At 37.5% G+C, this 19922-nt stretch overlaps 1 protein-coding gene and 1 non-coding gene across 6 annotated transcripts in view; one reads left to right on the forward strand and one right to left on the reverse strand.

Moving 5' to 3' along the window:
• Positions 1-18748, forward strand: part of TEX2 (testis expressed 2) — a 49247-nt gene extending 30499 nt beyond the window's left edge. For all 5 annotated transcript variants that reach the window (XM_068655036.1, XM_068655035.1, XM_068655034.1 and 2 more), the window contains 10 exons: positions 1074-1274; positions 2357-2693; positions 3725-3972; positions 4965-5114; positions 6642-6741; positions 10083-10215; positions 13417-13539; positions 15366-15575; positions 15784-15904; positions 16716-18748. In XM_068655036.1, the coding sequence (XP_068511137.1) occupies positions 1074-1274; positions 2357-2693; positions 3725-3972; positions 4965-5114; positions 6642-6741; positions 10083-10215; positions 13417-13539; positions 15366-15575; positions 15784-15904; positions 16716-16838 (1746 nt within the window). In that variant the 3' untranslated portion in view covers positions 16839-18748. The remainder of the gene's footprint in view (positions 1-1073; positions 1275-2356; positions 2694-3724; positions 3973-4964; positions 5115-6641; positions 6742-10082; positions 10216-13416; positions 13540-15365; positions 15576-15783; positions 15905-16715) is intronic.
• A 943-nt stretch (positions 18749-19691) lies between these two features.
• Positions 19692-19826, reverse strand: LOC137841977 (small nucleolar RNA SNORA76). Its single transcript, XR_011088852.1, has one exon. It is a non-coding gene; the product is annotated as a small nucleolar RNA SNORA76 (small nucleolar RNA).
• Positions 19827-19922: the final 96 nt, after the last annotated feature.

The following is a 19922-nucleotide window of genomic DNA, read 5'->3' on the forward strand; positions in this document are numbered from 1 at the left end:
TATTGAAGAAGTTAAAATGCGGCAGTAATACTGGGATGTTTTGCATGTAGCTAGAACTTTGCTGCTGTTTTGAAGCATGCCCGATCACCCGTTCAGTTCCCCATTCTGCCACCTGCCAGCAGCACCGAGGTGTGGGTGAAGATGCCATTTCACTTCATGCTCTAGAGAATGTCTGTTGAAGTCCACCTCTTTCACTGTCTGTTGGTGTTAATGAACACTGAGTCTGCAGAATTAAGGTTTGGATGAGCAGGTAGAAGTCATTATCAAAGTATGTTGTTTGGCGGGTTAAGAGAAGGAAGATTTGTCTTCTCTGAATGAGTATTCCGGCTTGTGTTCTGCCCCAGTTATCTTGTGCTTCCTGTAACCAGATGTTAGGGGTAACATCCCATCTGTGGTTAGAACCCCATACCTACAGCCTGGTCACAGCAGGGTTTGTTCATTGTTTTCTGTGTGTTTTTGTGTTTTTTTTTTTACTTCACAGAAATAAATAGAATTTAATCCACATGTATGACTTGTGTGTTGTAACAGTGCAGCTACACAACATGTTAAACAATGTTGAACAGCGGTGGTGTGTTAAAGCAAACTCCATTGTAGTCCATGATTGTTGGCGATGAAAAGTCAGCGTTGTCTATCAGCAGGCTGTTTGCTCTGCCTTGATTGTTGGCGATTAAAATGTCCGTGCTTTGTGTAAGCAGACAGCACAAAGCGCTCTGCAGCATGTCCATGCCTTGTGGCTGGCTTGTGGCTTTCCCCGGCAAGCCCGTGTCTGCAACTCTCACAGCATTTCAGAAAGGTGAAGAGAGAGAGCACTGCTGCTCATGCAGAACGACTAGCCCAGAAAACCAGATTGTGTGCTCGGGATACAGTCCTCACCTCCTGCTCTGTCAGTTTGGTGCTACCTCATTTACTGTATTTACTGCTCTGTTGTATTTATTTGTGCAATAAGTGACATGAGTTTGGCAAAAGCTTGGATAATTACTTACAACTTTTGAACTTTTATGTACATGCTGTACTTTTTTTTTTTTTTTTTCTCAGCAGCTTAAAAGCCTGTTAATGAGTGTTTTCTTCTCTAGGGATGGATGAATGAAATTTATAATTATGATCCAGAAACATACCATGCTACGTTGACTCACTCAGTCTATGTGCGACTTGAAGGAAGCACCTTAAGACTTTCAAAACCCAATAAAAATATTTCTAGAAGGGCTGTGTACAATGAGCCAAAGCCTGAAGTCACGTATGTCAGCCAGAAAATTTATGAACTTACAGAGAGCAAGGTGAGTGTGCCTTACTTTTCTGATTTTAACAGAGGATACTTCAAAACTTCTTTTTTGATTCCTCTGGTTTCTTGTGCTGTCATTGTGTAAACAAAACTGAGCAGGATTTAGAAAAAATTACCTGTTTACACAGCAAAGGAAAAGCGTGATTTTTCCTCTGTCAGTTCAAAAAAAAGGTTAGGGAATTGTTCCCTATATGTTAGATTACTTCATGACTGTTTTGAAGCTTACACCAAAATGCATAATCTTTGGTTGTCATTATCCCAAGGCAGTTCAGACACCTGCATTTCTCTTGAAGAGGGAACATAGGTTGTATATGAGTGTAAAAGAGGCGAGTGAGAGGTGACTGGAACAGACGTGATTTGCTGTTGGTACCTGCAGTCTAGGGAAGGAGGTCAGGATTTTTGCAATTGGAAGTTTGCATCAAGACTAATGCTGGGACAGTTTTCCTACATGTTAGTTGCTTTCCTCAAATCTGTGAGCAGGTTCCATGTAAAGTCGATGCCATGGACGTTATATTAAGTAACACATCAATACGTTGTTATTAATTATTTTTTTTATGGCATGCTACTTGAGTAGAGGGCCTTAGCAGTATAGATGTAGGAAGAAACTGTGGGAATTAGAGGGAGAGAATGACCAACAAAACACCAAGGAAAAACTTCCTTCATTCCCTGCCGCCCTCCCAACTGGTTGCGGAAGTGCCAAGTGCCTTGAATGTGTTCTCCAAGTTTTTTTTCCAGTTCTTGTTACTTAGTGCTCACAGAAATAAGGTTCTTGTTTTTCAAAATTTTCTGTGTAACTGTGAGAATAAAATCCTTTAAATGAAAACTGAGTTTCTAAATCCACAAGATGGTGGAAGTCTAAGCTGCTTGAGTGGTCCTTGCTTTTAATTCTAACACCATGGCTCCCAAAAGACCTGTTGAATTGGACAACAAGCGTATATAGGCTAAGAGACAATTAAACTGAGCAGATCTAGTGTGGGATTGGTATCTTTCACATTCCCATGTTATACGTGTGACTACAGAAACATAGAAGATACAACTGAAAAATAAGTGAATTTAACTCTCTCATTTGTCCTTCAGATTTCCCTGGTTCCCAAGGGTCTGGCACGAAAACGAATTTGGAATAAAAAGTACCCTATTTGCATTGAACTTGCTAGACAGGATGACTTCATGGCTAAAGCCCAGTCTGATAAAGAGAATGCAGAGGAAAAGTTATCTGCTGAGAAAGTGGACTTGAACAATGAGGAATCCAAGAAACCTCATGATGGAGCAAAGTGCACTAGCCAAAAGGATCAAGTGCTTTATCTCTTTGGAAGGACTGGTAGGGAGAAGGAGGAATGGTTCCATAGGTTCCTTCTAGCATCCAAGCTGAAGTCTGAAGCAAAGAAACCATCCAGTTTGTGTGGGAACAAGCCAGGTATTCATAACCTTTTTTCCTAGTAAAATTGTCTATTAAAAGAAACAAACCAAAGTTGTTTTCATAGTGGTAGTTGCATCTACTGCGGGGCTATAGTGATTTTAACAGACAAGTATTACCAAAGACACTCAAGCTTCTTATCTTGGCCTTTGATTATTCTCTTGCCTGTATGCCCTCAACTGTTTTTACTGTCTAGTGCTGAAACTGATGTCAACATTTGCAGTATTAGTATTAGACTCAGTTCTCTTATTACCCATTCTTCCTTCTCCATCTATCCTTCTACTCCAGTCTCCCGAAAAGACTAAAATGCTTTCTCATGGGTTAATGTCACAGTAAAACATGTTTTTGTGTTTAAATACAAAGACCCATCCTAATACATATCTGAACCAACAAACATATCAGATATTCCATCATATTGATGAAATATTTGAGATACTAATTTTAAGCCATCCTCTGCTATGATTTAAAATCTGAATGACTAATGCTTTTCTTTCTCTATCTTTTCTCTGAGAAGCTTTTTAAAGGTTAACATAATTATTTCTGGTCCATAGCTTCTTGAAATGCAAATGCAAAATTAATGTATAATTAGAATTCTAATAGTTACATGCTTTTGACAGTCTTTTTTAATTGTAACAGTCTATAATTAAACTTACATTAGTTATAGGTGTGTTTTAATCACCTGACTTTTATTTTAGGCATTCTGTAGCAGAGCTGTTGGGAATTCTGCCATATGTTGTATGTGTGTGTGTCCATATTTAAACGTGGTATTGATCAGCTGATTTTCCAGTCATACGTCCTCCTGAGTGCTGAGTCTTGCCAAATATTGACTAACTTGGGTTTAAGACCAGCTAAATACAGAGTTGTGGAATTTACTTTTACCCTTCAATATGAGAAAGCACTACTTGGGTCTTTTCTCAGAATAAATTATATCTGCAAGCTAATTTTCTTCCTGTAAGTGTTTGATCATGCACTCTACTATTCGACTGTCAGATTATTTTTCTGTTTAATGAATATTATTCTTCTTGTTTTAGGGATCTTGCCAACACACAGTAGAACAGATAGCCAGTCTGGAGTTCTTACACACAGTCGTAGCAGCAGCAAGGGCAGTGCGGAAGAAATTGCGTCCCAGCCTAAGCACAAGGAACTGGCTGGCAATGTGCGGCAGAAAATGCTTCTGGACTACAATATTTACATGGCGAAGTGTGTTCCACAAGAAAAGAAAAGCCCATCAGGTAGTCCAGTCCTCAGTGCAGACAGCAGCCCTACAGCTGTGAAAAAGGTAATACCCTCCCCCCCTCAAAAAAAAAATAAAATCAATTCCCAGTAATATTAAAATTTATTTTTTCTGTGTATGTTCTAGAGTAGATTGAGGCAAAAACATTTTTGAGGTCCTGGCTTGCTGAAATAATCTAAGTAGAATTTTTAGTACTTGATAGTAAAAATGACTTGTTTTCTGCTTCTTGTTGGGAGCTAAAGGCCTTCTAAGATTCCCAAAACATCTGAGCACCCAATTGGAATAGTATTGTTGTGACACAAGTATAAGTTGGGTCCTGTTTGTGGCAGTTTTTCAGTGTAGGAAAACAAAGTCCAATCTTACTTTCTTAAATCCAGTTCTGAGAAATCACAAATAGAAGATAAAACAAACAGTACAGGCAAACACATTCTTCCTTCCAATGTTTGCATATCGGATTCAGGAAACCATATTGTTCCTCTGATGCACAAAAGGTTGTTATGTATACGCCCCAGATTATTTCAGCTGCTTTTGCCTTCCTGTCTGTAGTCAGAGATGCAACATCTGAACATGCAATATCTTCAAGTATTTTGAGATCGTTCTCCAGTAAACCAAGACATAATTGTCTTGGACTGTAAACAAAACCTCTTGTGCCTCTTTATCTTCCTGAATAGCGTAGCTGTTCTAAAGTTTGTTGGGAAGGGAGAGTGTCTCTGCTACAGACACATTTGTAGTCTGTCCACTCTGAGCTTATCTGCTTTTTCTGCCAGAGGTTAATATGTACAGCTTTCTCATTTCATTGCCAGAGGCGATTCCATAGCTATGTAGTCTCATTTGCTCTGTTGCATGTCAGGATGATGACAAGCACACTCGCATCAGGCCAGCTGACATGGCTGTGAAGCTGCTGTTTGCGCTGGATGTTTTTAGTGTTCTTAGCTGATGTAGGCTATAACAACTTCCTGTAAAGGAAGGTGTAAATGAGGCCTTTTCTGAATTTAGAATAGTTTCCACATCTGAATAACCTACTCTGTGTTTTTCAGTTGTCAGATGCAAATGTGGAAGACAAGGAAGAAGAACAGGAGGCCTGGGTGAATGCTTTGCTGGGAAGAATATTTTGGGATTTTTTAGGAGAAAAATATTGGTCTGATCTGGTGTCAAAGAAGATCCAAATGAAACTTAGCAAAATAAAGGTAACTAATTTGGAGACTCACACTTCTCATTCTTAATGGAAGAAAACAAGCACATAGTCTTTGAGATCAAAAACAGCAGAAGAATTTTATTTAGATACCAAAGCTCTGTAAAAGACAAGTGGGGGTAAATAAATGTGATGCAGACTTCCAGTTCAGTTTCACAATCCATCTCATAGTAGCAGCTTGACAAGTTACCTTTATCACTTCAGTTTCAGATGAACTACATTAATTATTTGTGTTTGTAATTTTCTATGTTAAAAAGTAGAAATATTATTATATTTACTTTAAGGATAAGTATAGCTACTTAAAAGTTATTCAGCTTTACTGACTCAGGTCTCTATAGCTAGGGTTGCAGTACTTCTGTGTTTTTTCTTCCACTTGAATTGTTAAGAGAAGCTAAATGAGGACTCTGAACTTTAAATTAAATCTGCCAGAGGAAACAGTAGATCTCCTCTCTTTAAGGCAATCAGGGAACTAGTTACACTGTTTTTCCTATTAAATTCAGGTGTTCACTGCTTGCAGGAGAGGTTGGTGTGAGTAGCAGTCAAGCCCTTTCTGAGGTGATAGGATATAATTGTACAATGACTGTAGAAGCTCAAAAGGTGAAGGGAAGAGCAGTGCTTTTGAATGGCTTTTGGGTCTTCCCTTTGCATTCTGTAACTCTTCTGAACAGCAGCAGTTAATCAGAGGCCTGTTTAGTTCCTGATATTCGGGGAGGAGTTTGCCTGTTTCTAAAGGCAAAGGAAGATGTAGTCTTGTTGACAAAAGCTCTGAAATTTAGCTGCCAGCACCAGCTGTGAGGTAGTGTTGCTTGTTCTTTGAAAAATAAGCAGTAACCTAATTCTGCCCTGGCTGTTTTCACAATTGTGACAGCAGGTTATTCAAACGTGTCATTGGGAACAGCTGAGTGTAACACTGGGCATGGGGGATGGATCTATTTTTGATAGGTTAAAGCACTATTTGTTCACAGGAGACAGAAATCCTATCAATTAGAAGTACTCAAAAGTAAATAGATACCCAAATCACTGTGATACTCTGCCTCTATTATAATGCTAAAATTATGGTACATATTTAAAGGCTCATGTCTTATGAAATAATTTGCTATAGATAAAAATAGCTAAGACATTGATGTAACTCAACTACAAAATATCTGACTGAACTTAAAATCCAAAGTAGTCTTTGATTTTTATTCACAGTAAAATAGGATTTGTATTTTGTTCTTGAGCTGTTTACATGATTTGACTAGAAGGCATGCTGGAAGCTTAAGGTCAACAGCTGAACCTAAATATAGTTTTAAAAACATTCTCTAAGTTCAGATGCTAAATCTCCCCCTAAAATACTATTTTGAAACTGAAAAATATGAAATCTTAGAATTTAAGGAAATACTTGTAACCGTATTTGTTTTTTCACTGGTGGCTTTTCTGCTCAATCCATTCCTTAAAATTAACAATATTTCTGTCTGTTCTTAGGAAATGATGATCTATAGTTCCATAATGTGGATCTGATTTTTACATTCTGTTTGTTTAGCTGCCATACTTCATGAATGAGCTAACACTAACTGAGCTTGACATGGGGATAGCAGTGCCGAAGATCCTTCAAGCCTTCAAACCATCTATTGATTACAGAGGTAAAATATTGTTTCCTCTTCTGTTTTTGCTAGGTTTGTGTCTTCATATCTGTGGAGAACAGAATTTTAATCTGTTGCTCTTGCAGGTGTTTCAGTTTAAGGAAGGTACGCTTAATAAGAACTTGTTCTGAAGGAATAACTGAGTGATCTGTCTCTAACAATAGTAGCATCAGGCTTGGTATAAACATAATTCTATAGGTAGAGAAATAAAGAAAATCTGAGTATGTCTTTTCATCAGAGAATATTACAGAAGTAAACTAAAATTAGCATCCAACAGAGGTGTATATGCCACACTATCGTGGACTACAGAAAACAGCGCACATCTCATCAGGAGAGAACTGATTCTGTACTGCAGCAGCAAACAGATTTGGCTCTCCAAGAGAAGTTGCCCTGCTTTTAAATCAGGGATTCAGAAAATACAATTGTAATAAATCAGGAAACAAAAAATGCAGCATTGCTTTGAAAAAAAAAAACTTCATAATATGGCATCTTTTTTATATCCTCATTGTTTAATAATTGTTTAATATGATTTCTTTTAGAGTTGAAGGACTTTCATGCTGCTGATTTATAAGTTGGAACTTTTCTTCTCCTTTGTTTTTTTTCTTTTTTCTGGCTTACATTTGGTCACAGGAGTGTATTTGAGGACACTCTTGTCACTTTAGTACTTTCACAAAAAGAAGAACTTCAGTTAATTTTATTTATCTTCAGAAGTATTTGTTCTACATGCTGAGGAGAGTTGGATACCATCTAAGACATGTAACAGAATATTTTTTCCACTTGGAATTATTTTTGAGTTTATTAAGGATTTCTTAACTTGTCTGCTCGCAATCCATTCACTTTACTTACCATATTGTTACACTGGACTGGAGAAGTGCAGGGGAATTATTTGACTTGAGGTAGAGCAATTTCTAATTAGTCTAAAGGGAAATATTCCCTTGGAGGACCTGTTGTCATACAGCTATGCATTACGTGTTAGACAAACAACTAATTTTAAATTGCTCTTCCAACTTTTAGATGAAGATATCAAGACCAAAGTGTTTTGCTTGGGTTAATTTTTTTTTTATTTTTTTTTTAATTCTTTTAGACTGTTATCTGAGTGAAACATTTAAACGTTTTTTGAATTCCTTTCTCGCTGTTCTAATATTTTCAGTTCTGACCAAGGACTGTCATTCTCGGTCACGAGATGAGGTTTAGGAGACTTCTTAATGTTTTGCTTCAATTAATTACTGACAGCAGCAGTGAGAACAATTAACTCCTTCAGTTTCTTGTTCAGTTGAGCTATGACAAGCAAACATTTTGTAAATGCTTGCTTGTAGAATGTAGAATTTGTAATCCTTTGTAATTTTTCATATTATTGAACGACATGAGCTCTTAATATCTGAAGTTTTTAAGAACTTGCAAAGATTAATTATGAAACGAAATAACTTGTTTTGCTTTTGTACTTAAAAAGCACATATATAATTAAAGGGATGACAGTTTGAAATTCATTTTCATAAGAATAAATTTATTTGTGAGTAAGTTGACATATGAATTAATCACACCTGCAAGAAAAACTTAATAAAACGGTAAGCTGGTATTCAGATTGAACACTTAAGATGTTTTTTTGGAACCTCTTTGATACAATCAGTCATTTGTTGTCCCTTTTTGTACGACTTTAGATCTCAGACAGTTACTAGCTGTGATATCTTTGTTTCATTCATACTTTTCTGTCACTGCTTGATTACATGATTTGATTATTAGGACTCTTAAAAGTAACTAAATATATTAACAGATAGTATTAGGGGAAAAAAATCTTGCTTCTGTTAATAGTCCTGTTTTAGTTATGTGTACTCTTGTATTTACTATACTTCTGTCAAGGCTGACTCTGAATAAAAATTGTGCCATCTGCCATATTCTTCACACCTTCTCCCTCCCCTGCCTCCCTTTTTCCCTCAGGAAAAGGTATATGAGTGTTTTTTGACCAGAAGGACTCCGCTATCAATAATGGCATCTTCAGCTTAATTTGATCTGCTCTTAAAACAGTATTAAGTGTGAATCATGGTGATTCTTTGGTTATCTAAAAGGTCTCTCTAGCTGTTCAGTTTATGATGATCTCACTCCTACTTCCTTATTGTAAAGAGGAAAAGTCTATGTAGACTTTTTGAACTGTTTGATTTTGTGTTTTCTTCTAGTACAGAATTAGAAGACTGATGGAAAAGAGTAACTTGAGTTAATAAACCAGCTTTCCTTCAGTACTGTTTCCAGTCCATAAGCTTGTTGTGTATCAATGACCTGGTTTTTGGGAGCTGCATGTACTTCTGTTGATAAAAACAGGTGGAAACAAAAACAGGGCCATTCTTCTGATATACGTTTGCAGAAAAGAAAACAGTTGTAATTTAACTGAGAAGGGGTGTCTCTCCTAGATCAGTCAAAACCAGACAGTAGTTGCCATGAATTGCATCCAAAAAAGTAAGATGCATTAGTGGTCATGTACCAGATACTGGAAGGGTGTATTATGTGCAGCTGCAACGTCTGGAAAAGGAAGATGCATAATCTATGTTTAGTGGCATCTGATTTCTAATCTCTGGATTGCAAATACCCTACAGCTTTTTTACTCAGTAAGACTGTGGGTGTCACTTAAGTGGCAGGATGTAATCTTGCAAGTATTCCTAAGACGATTTTTTTGGTGATTTTGATAAGTGAATAGTCTGCCCAGACAACAGGATTGAACTTAATACTATGCATCTAGAATTGTTCTTGGTAATGACTTGTGAGTCATAAGGAGAATGCCTGTAGTTGAGTTAATTAATGAACATTTTTGTACTTCTCTGATAAGCCATTGTTAGGAGCAAAAATGGCCTGCATGTTGTGATGTGTAAGAAGAGACATTATTCTGGGATTTCAAGGTTTGTTCGTTAGGGTGGTATACTATGGAGGAGTGTCCCCATTACAGTTTGGCTTGCAGCAGTACTGTAAATACTTTTTGAAGTGGATCCCTGATTGTATTCTATTTTCTTTATCTTGATTCAGATCTCTTAAGCAGTTTAGGTGTGCACAAATCACACTCCTTTTTTAGATCATGAGCTGTACTAGACTGATCTGTCTTTCAACCTGCCTTTACATATCCCAACAATTGTTTTATAAGCTAAATAAGAACAGAAAACTTGCTTTGCTAAGCTTTTAAACTTTTTATGAATTAATAATACATCAATTGGCAAAAAAACATTTCCTTTTCCTCTTTGGAAATAGTGTGATGAATAGACATTAATTTAAAAAAAAAAAAGTTTTGGCTGGCTTTAAAATTACGATGACTGTTCCTGAAATGGCTTTTTTTTTTTTTTTTTTTTTTTTTTTAATTTTAGGACTTTGGATTGATTTGGAGATGTCCTACAATGGATCTTTCCTAATGACCCTAGAGACCAAGATGAACTTGACCAAACTTGGTAAAGAGCCTCTTGGTGAAGCACTGAAAGTTGGAGAGATCGGCAAAGAAGGGTAAGATTGCAGTGGTAGAGTCAGGCCTGACCTTCATAGTGGAAAAAGTGGAAATTTCCTGGTGTATATGCCGCTCTGGCTTTGCAATGGATTGAAAGGAGCTGGGGAGAGGTGTGTACATGTGAGTGTGGAACTTGGCCTCTCTGTGTAGCTTTAATGGTTGATTACACCATTGAAAACTGTCTTAATAAAAGGCTTCTGTAGTAGAACTGTATTTTTATATGATCTTAAAATGTCGTGTGACTTAGAAATATAGCTTTGCCTTATGCTTGATTTGGGGTCCTAGCAGTAAGGCAGGATATTGGAGATATTAACATGCAAATACTACTACAGCATGTTACAGCTACTATAGTAAACCATGTAATAGTAAACACTTGTGGAAGGAAAATAGGCTATATATGTTATGCAAGGATAATGTATGTTTCAATACCTTTACTTCATCATGGGAAACAATCACACGCATTCTTTACTCTCCAACTTTCCTCATATTCTGCTTATTTACCAATTATGATTTTTCAAAAAATTCCTTTAATCTTACCCCCCAAAACATTGGAGGTAGGGAAAAAATGTCTATACAGGTGGAATTATTGTTTGCTTGTTTTTCCCATCCCTACGGAATTTTCTGTGTGTATTTTCATATCTGTTCATAATTACTGGACACATTGTTTTCTTATGTAAAAATATGATTTCTGAGTCAGCAATAGGCCCACAGCAAAGCAAATGTAAATGCTGGTAGCTAAGCAACCAATTACTTTAAGGTGGAACTGTTAACTAACACTGTATTGCTCCCTGCACAGGTTTCATGCTTGCTCTTATGTTTCATGTGCTCAGGGCCAGGTATCATGTCAGCTTTACCAGCAGGGCAGTCTAATATATTCTAGTTCAAATGAGATTTTTTTTTGTTTTTATTTTTTTTCCTTAACTACAGTGGATATTATTTAAAAAGACAAACAAGAAAAAAAAAAAACACAACTTGAAGACTGAGGAAATATAGAAAAGTTTGAGTTTCATCTATGCTTTCTATTGCGTTAATTCTTTTCACTGGCTTTTTAATTATCGGTTGACAATTGCTATGACAAATCAAAACTGTTTTGGATAGGCTTGCATCCACAGTCGTATTGCCTGTAAGTCACGTGTGTTGGTTGCTTGTGCTCCTTTCTGTCACTCAAGAGCCTAGATCAAACTGCCTCTTGACGTGCAGTAACCAAAACCTAATGTAAGAAAGGTATCTCTTCCTCCAGAAAGAGATGGGTTGAAGACAGCACCAAGTTTTAACTGTCCTTGTATATTGTCAGTAGAAGTGGAGACAAATCATTCACTATTGCAGTCCATTCTATTGTTGCTGCTGCATTACTGTTTAAAATAGAAATGGAGTGTGCTGTAATACAGTTTGATAATTCTGTCATGCATGCACACTCAGGAAAATGCTACTCTCACAAAGAAACACAAAGGAGAAGAATACTTAATTGTTAGTCTTATGAAATGAATACAGTAGCAGGTTCTAACATACCCAAGATTAGACAAATGCAGGCAGGCTTAGCAGAGTTACTGAAGTTTCATACTGTGAGTGTTTTTTGCTTTAGAGTACCATGTAAAAACAGACAAATGGTAATTCATAAAATATTGTGCAATCTGCTCAGGAACAATACTGTAGCTCCAAAGTAGTTTTCTGCCAATATTTATCTTGTATAAATGGTCCATTGTATGGATAGATCCCCTGAAATCTTACTAAAGCTTGTTGCTTTGTTTAATAAGTGATCTTATAGTCTTAACCAGTAGGAACTTGCTTGTTGTGGCGTGGCTTCAGAGGGTCCTTTTACCCAGGCACATAAATCACCTTTTTGTAAGACAGTGGTGTCTTTGAGCTTGAAAATCTATTGGGCATGCTTTGACCTGGGTGGTGTGACGTGCACAGGAAAGTGAAGTGAGGACACACCCAGGTAGAAAATATGTAGTTTGACCTAAAAATGCGAGCTTTTCTGTGTCTGAGAAATAGCTCCAGCATTGCTATATGGGCCAGTGACATGATCCCCCCCTTCTTTTTCCCTCCCAAGTCCTCAGGGAGGTGGTTCAATTTGCTGTGCAGTTCCTCTTCTGCATGCACAAATGCATCTCTGGGCAAGAAGAGGTTTATGATTTTGTTTCAGTAACCTAGGTAACAAATGCTTTGGTCTAGAGAGGTCGTAGGATTACTGCTCTTGTTCTGAAGTAGGCAGTTAGGAAAGAGTGCCATGCACTACTAATGACTTGTCCTTTTACATTAGGACTTTGTGCAGCAACAAAGGGCTTGTACCATGTACAGAATAGCAGTCTTAGTTCATGCATGTCTTGTGTGAGGTTATTAGACGTTTCAAATAAGTCTGCAAGAGCACGCGCACACACAAATAAGAGAGAGAACAGCTATAAACTGCATTTTAAACAAGTTGTAGAATATTTGAGTATAGTCCAGAGGGCAAAAAACACGTGCTTTTGAAGCTTGTGTTGTGCAGCTATTTCACACTCTTGCATTAGGTAGAGACCTGTTAATACTGAAGCGTATTCACTGTGTCCTTCCTGAATTTTAATCTGTTTAAAAGATTTGAATTTGTTTTGGTGATTGTGTGCAGAAATTCTCCCATAGTTGAAGTCTGGGAATTAGTTACTACTGTGTGATATTTTGTACCCTAACAGCAGAACTCGGACTGTAATAGCAGAATCCTTCTCCCTCCCGCCCCACACTCTTCACCTTATTGCATTGTTTGCCTCTTTCCATTTTAGACACTTTTTTTCCTCCTTAAAAGAAAACAAAACAAAACAAAAAAAACACTTAAATCCTATAAATATCATTCCCTTTGTCAGAGGAGGTTAAAACTTCACAACCTTGAAGGTCAGTTGCTTAATAGATACAGTGGGGAAAGAAATACTTCCAGGAAAGACACCAAAGGAAGATTATAGTCCAGATTTGTGCGGGAGAAAAGGATTTCTGGAAAACATGTAAGAAATTAAACTTCCCAGGGTCACATTAGATGCTTCCTATTTAAAAATAATAATAAATAAATAAAAAATGTTAGGCCAGACTCTGGCTGTAGAGTCATAGAGTTTAAAAAAACAGAGGCCATCTCAGAATCTCAAATAGAAATACATGTAATGGCAGTCAGAGCTGTGTGTGATGAATAGTTATTTAAGAATATTAGATTTGACCTGGAAATTGCATTCTTTCAGTTTCAGGCCAAGGGCATACTGTCTTGCAGACAGTGATGAGGAATCCTCCAGTGCTGGGTCTTCAGAAGAGGACGATGCCCCTGAATTGGCAGGAGAGAAGCAAGTGACTCCAGGAGCAGAAGGGTGAGCTGCCTACATAGTGTTTCTTGTTAATCCCATCCCCACTCCCCCTGCCTCCATTTCCAGACTTAATACTGTAACTTATGTCTTGGTCCAGTCCCATAATATTCATCATGACAGGATGTCAGAGTGTGAGTATATCCAAGTAATGAAACAAACAAACAAAACTCAGACATTTCTAGAGCAAAGAACAGCAATCAAGCCGTGTGCTGCAAAAGAAAAGAAAGCTACTCTTGCTGTGTGGTTTGCCTTGCTGGGAGCATTGTTCACAATTCAGCACTTCTGCAGCATAAACTGTATGCTACTCCATTTGACACCTCCTGATTGCTTTGCTATTAGATTACAGAGAGAGACAACTCTTGGTCCAGAGCACCTACAGAGAAATTCCCCCAGCCTGTCTTGCTTGGTAGCAGAACCAAGAATAGAATTTTGTTTATGAACTTGAAAGACTGTTGGTGTACAGTATTATACCCATACTGATCCTGCTGACCCCTTGTTTCCAGTGTGTTCTCTTCCTTAAGACGATATCAAACAACTGTTATTCAAGCCTGGCTTTCTTGCTATTTTTTTTTCCTTGAAGGGCTTTGAGTATCTGGGCTGTGCAATACTGCCCTCTGATGCTGCACAAGAATTCTAAAGAAAACTTCCTAAAATCAGTTTTGCCATGTTAGGTGTTGCTTTGGTTACTGTTCTGATTTTTTTTTCTTCACTTTTTTACATTTGATTTAGATAATGCCATGAAGTGAGAAATCTGCAGTATGCCTGAAATGGTCCTGGATAATCACAGTGCTTCCTATGTCTGAATGCATCTCAGTGATCTTTATAGTGAATATAACAAGAGCTTCAGTGCTGTATTTAAAATGTTGCAGGGAGTTTTCTTGGAGTTTGACTCCTAAAACCTTTTGAAAACTACGTGATGAATTTCAGTGATGCATTTCATATCTTTAAAAATGTATAGATTACATTAAAAAAAAAAATAAGTTCCTAACACCTTCCCAAAATCTGTATTGCTATCACTATAGAATCTGAGGAGAGTAACTACTTTCTAGTTAACTTGAATGTAAATGTAAAATCTGAAATCTGAGTTCACACCTTTTGTATCAGCTGAGGAGTTTCTTGTGCTCAGGAGCAAGCTCTGTAAAAGGCTGTATGAGGTTTGTTGTTTTTTTTTTTCCAGGATAGGAAGATGTAATATCTTTAGCAAAGCTATCTCTGTATATAACATTATGAACGACAGTCAGGTATAATATAGTGTGTAATAATACTAAATATGCTGTTCTTCTGGTGTATATTTCTCAGATATGATAGGTATGAGAAGAGGCATACTCAGTCCTTAAAGCATCACTTTTAAAACAACTAGGATTCCCTTCACCTGGTATTGTTGCCAGGAGAAGTAGCAGGCATCATTAACCATTTTTGCAATATGGTTGGGCTTTCTGTGCTGAGGATACGTGCATGTATCTCAGTGCATCTGTCCTAACAATTTTGTTAGAATGGTTATAGGCAAGTTGTCACTTCCCATGCCAGTTTGCTGGCATAAATGATATATTTGCAATTTCAAAACAGTGGTTTTTTTTTTGCTTTTTTTTTTTCCCAATACTATCTGGAAAAGAAGAATGCTCAGAATTTCTGCCAGAAAATTGTAGCTGGTGGAGTGATGCCTCTGTATGTGGGCACTGGGAGGTGCTGCTTGGCCATTTGAATATGCGCCACTGTTTCGATATAAAAATTCCAAAACTCCAGTGATTTAAGAAGAATTCCTTAGGACTCTAGCAAATAATAGGTTTAATAAAAGTACCTTGATATACTTTTTGTATTCTCTATCAAAGGTATGTTGGAGGACATCGGACAAGTAAGATTATGAGAATTGTGGACAAAATTACCAAGTCAAAATACTTTCAAAAAGCAACAGAGACTGAGTTTATAAAGAAGAAAATTGAAGAGGTCTCTAATACTCCATTGCTGCTAACAGTTGAAGTACAAGAGTGCAGAGGAATGCTAGTAATTAACATTCCACCTCCACCTACTGACAGAATATGGTAAGAGGAACTTACTGTAAGAGCTGTGCAGTGTTTCAGGTGTGCTACTTAATGGTAAAATGCAGCTGAAATGGGTTCTGGAAGAGGTACAATACAATCTAGTAGTAAATGAGGCATGGGTTACTATTAATGGGATATTGATAGATAACACAGGTATATGCCTCATTGGAGTGTTCGTAATAAAACCTGTCGTGTGTGCTCTCTTAAGGTATGGCTTTCGAAGACCTCCCTACCTGGAGTTAAAAGCTCGGCCAAAACTTGGTGAAAGAGAAGTGACTCTGGTTCATGTGACTGACTGGATAGAGAGGAAACTGGAACAAGAGTTTCAGGTACGTTTCCTTAACAGCATTTTTACTTAATGATAGTTTTGGTGGGTTGTTACATTTTTTGCATATCCCCAATTTAACTCGTGACTAATGAGCATTGTCCATTGCTCCTGTTCAGTGGTATGCATGTTAAAAATTCATCTGAAACTGATTTCTGGGGTAGTCCTTAGACCATGTATAGATAGGCCTGGATGGAAATCTGGTTTAGCAAAATGCTATTTCCGTGAAATAGATGCTATGTCAGAATGAGTAGTATTTAAACAAAAGCATGGTCCTAGGAGTTCTTAGATGGCAGAGGGTTAAACTGTTGTCTGAAATTAAGAACGTATGAAGCACTAAGGTCTCCCTGTACATATTCCTTTAAAATAAAATAAAACGAGTGATTGTAATACCACCTGTAAAAACAAAACAAGAAATCTCTGAATTTGCAAGTACTTTTAGGGCATAAAAACAGTTAACTAACCAGCTTCATTCCTATACAGTTGACATGAAATCAAAGCTTTTTTTTTAATTAGAAATAATTTGATGTATGAGAGCTGAGAAAGCAGTAGAGTGGGTATTTTTCCTGTCATGCTACTCTTATTTAATGGGAAGTGCAGAGATCTTAGTTATTTCTGAGCTTCGTCTGCAACTGTAACACAACTAAACAGCTGCAGTTAGTAGACGCTGTAGGGCTCTAATGTAGGCATTGACTCAAACAACACTGAACTTGAGGAAAGTATGTATCTGGAATTTTTTTAAAACTAAAAGCAGAAAAACAAGTTTTCAAGTGGCATATGAAATGTAACTTGATTTAATTGCCTCTTTTCCACAGAAAATCTTTGTCATGCCAAACATGGATGATGTTTATATTCCTTTAATGCACTCAGCCATGGATCCCCGCTCCTCTACATACCCTACTAAAGATCTGATCACGGAGGCCCCTGATCAACCATAACATGTGAAGACTCTTGCAGTTTACAGTATTATAGACGTTATTCTCATGGTTTTATAAACTGTGCTGTAGTTCTCATCCTCAATTTGTGCCACTTTTTTTCCCCCTCCCAAGGACTGCCTAGAACCATACCTTTGTGCTCATTTGCCTGGTTATTGTTCCTGTGTACTTCAGCTACATGAAGTGTCATTCCATTAAGCAATTGATTTATTTTTGTACTGGCTACCATCAGGATTTTAACTCAGAGGCTAAGATGACCTGTTCTTTGGGGGAGGGAGGGAGAACCTAACTATAACAGATCAAGGAAGGAGCTTGTTGACACAGCTTTTGTTAGCTTGTTTTCATGCTATGTTAGTATGCATTAAAACATTGAAAGGTTGTTTGGCAGCAAAGGAACTGCGTGCCAAATTGAAAAAGTCCTAAATAAGGAATTTATAAAAAAACTGGAAGAATATTTTTCTTTCTCAGGCAGTTGGAGGTGTAGAATGAACTGTTTTATGTTCTTTCACTTCTGCAGTCAATAGCTTGTGTCAAGCAATCGAAATATAAAATGCTTTCAGGATAAAAGAATGTAAATTGGATGTATAGGTAATATTGTGATTCAATGTGGTATATACATATTACTTTTTTCATATAGAACTTGTGCTTTTTTTGGGGAAGCAACTAGCCATAAAACACACACACACAACTATCAGTGAAGGTAGGACTGTCTTTTGTAAATGATGAGAAAAAAGTTGGTAAAGCCATGAGACCAAACTATAGCAAGCCGCCTTATAGTGAGGTACAATCACCTTGGTTCATGATTAATTCTGAATGTTTATAAAGACATGAGCACACACACACAAAATGTCTAATACTGCACATTACCAGAAGTACTTAGTTACCCTACTGTGTATAGAGCCTCTTGCTACAATGAAACACACTAAGTTTTTTTCTTATAGGAGTTTGTTGCTGTGACTCTTTCCATTGCACTGTGTTTACATGCAAAGAGCATGGGACCAAATTCTCACATTACAGCTGTGCAGCTCCAGGCATCAAATTGCCAGGTGTTTGTGAAAGCAGCTGTAATGGAAAGATTTTGACCCCTGTGCATTTTTTTTGACTTTGTGAAATAGGAATTCAAGTATTGCAGTTATTCAAGCTGATCATGATATAATTAAAGACTGTTTGTGCTAATTAATGGCCAAAACTAAGGGGGGATGGGAAACTGCCTTTGATGATTCATGAGTAAATGTATGCAGTAAATTCAATATTTGAACACTACATATCCACTACTTAACATATGTAATATTTTTCTGATACTCAGTGTTGCCAACAGTTCATGGATGTCAGAAAACATTTTAGTTTACAAAGAAGGTGAGTTTTGGCTCTCCTTTTATAACATAATTTGCTTTTTTTTTAGAAGTAATTTTTTAAGAACTTTTTTGTACGTTGTGTTGTCACATTTGATGTAAATCAAAATTTCCACGTGTAACTTGATGATTTACCATCTCTAAATGAAGCTATTATATTGAAGGTTTTTTAAACAGCACCTTGCCTGAAACATAAAAGAAAACTAGCATTTAATATATTTAAAATTAATTCTATATTTGAACACCTATTTTGGTTACCTTTAATTGAAATATTAGTATATTTGTTACCTGAACTCCTCCTTGACCATTCCAGGCTGTGTATATTCTGGGTTTTGCTCTGATTATGTAGGCATTATTTGCCTTTCATGAAGTCTGCATGTCTTGTACGCAGGTCTTTTATATGATTTAATTTTTATGTGCAATAACTAAAGTCAAAGGACTAGATGCACTAATGTGTAAACAGATTTAGATTACACAAGATTGTCATATTGCACTTCATAAACTGTGGGTAACTACAATCTGCTTGCTTTGTTTTATTAAATAAATCTATCTCATGTCAAACAGTTACTCAATTAAAACTTATTTCTACAGTGTTTAGCCACCTTCTGCAAGTTGCTTCAAAAATGCAATTAGAAAAGCAAGTTGGTAAATGACAAGCGTGATACAAACACTTTCAGATTTTTTAGTCATATGGAATAGCATATGATGATTTTAGGGTTAAACGATTCAGACCATTTATTCTCTTATTAAAAAGTTTTATACAGTTGAAGAAGAAATGCAACGTGCCTTAACAGTCTGACTCCCCCAGTCTTCTCTCCTTTATCTATACTGTATTTTCTGCTGAGCCAGCCATTCACTTCAACTGTTAGTACTTATGTGAAACATATACTTTAAAAACATGCTTTTAAAATTTTATGTTGTATTAAAATTCTGAAATTACTAGGAGTACCTTCAGTAGTAGGTTTAAAAACTTTTCTGAGCTTAAGTAGTTCCACTGCAACTACTCTTTATCCCAATGCTCTTGTCAGAGTGGGTATAGATGCAGTTTTTATGTACAGCCATGGTTTTGCACAACTCCATTCTCAGTTACCAAGATGTCAAGATCACAGCTATTAAAAAACAAAAGAGGCCCTAGGATTAGCTGCAGCTTATATCACTAGATTTAAGTTTGCATTTTTTTCTTAAAGAGGGCTCTAAAGGCTAAATGTTAGCATACAGATGGGTGCATTTCTCTGGTTTTATCATTCCCCTTCACCCAGAGGGTTTATTTCAAGGACGGCTAGGACTCTTGCTGCTTAGTAGTTTTTGGTTTTTTTTTAATAAATCTGTCAAGTGAACCCTTGCATCTTCCCCAAGGAGTTGTGCAGGGCTCTGGAATGGCGTATGTCGTACAGAACACGGTTCTAGAACCTGAGAACCCAGCTCCCCTCTGAGGGCAGCGCTGCGCGGTTCCCGCTCCCTCCCCTCAGGCCGCGCCGCCATTTTGTGCGGCCGCGCGCCCTCGCCCTGTACCTTGCTTTTAAAAGCGCCGCCCGGGCCGTGCCGAGCAGCACCAGTTATCAACAAGGGGCTCGCTCTGGCACCGCTGCTTGGCCGGCGGCGCCGCGGGCAGGGCGCCCCGCCGGCTCAAAGGCAGTGCGGGGAAAAGGACGGACGCGGACAAGAACCAGACGGACACAGTGGTGGAGCACACGCAGTTTTATTCGCCCGGCCGCTCCCCGCAGCTTTGCTCGCC

The sequence above is a fragment of the Anas acuta genome, chromosome 18 (assembly GCF_963932015.1).
Source record: "Anas acuta chromosome 18, bAnaAcu1.1, whole genome shotgun sequence".
NCBI lineage: Eukaryota > Metazoa > Chordata > Aves > Anseriformes > Anatidae > Anas > Anas acuta.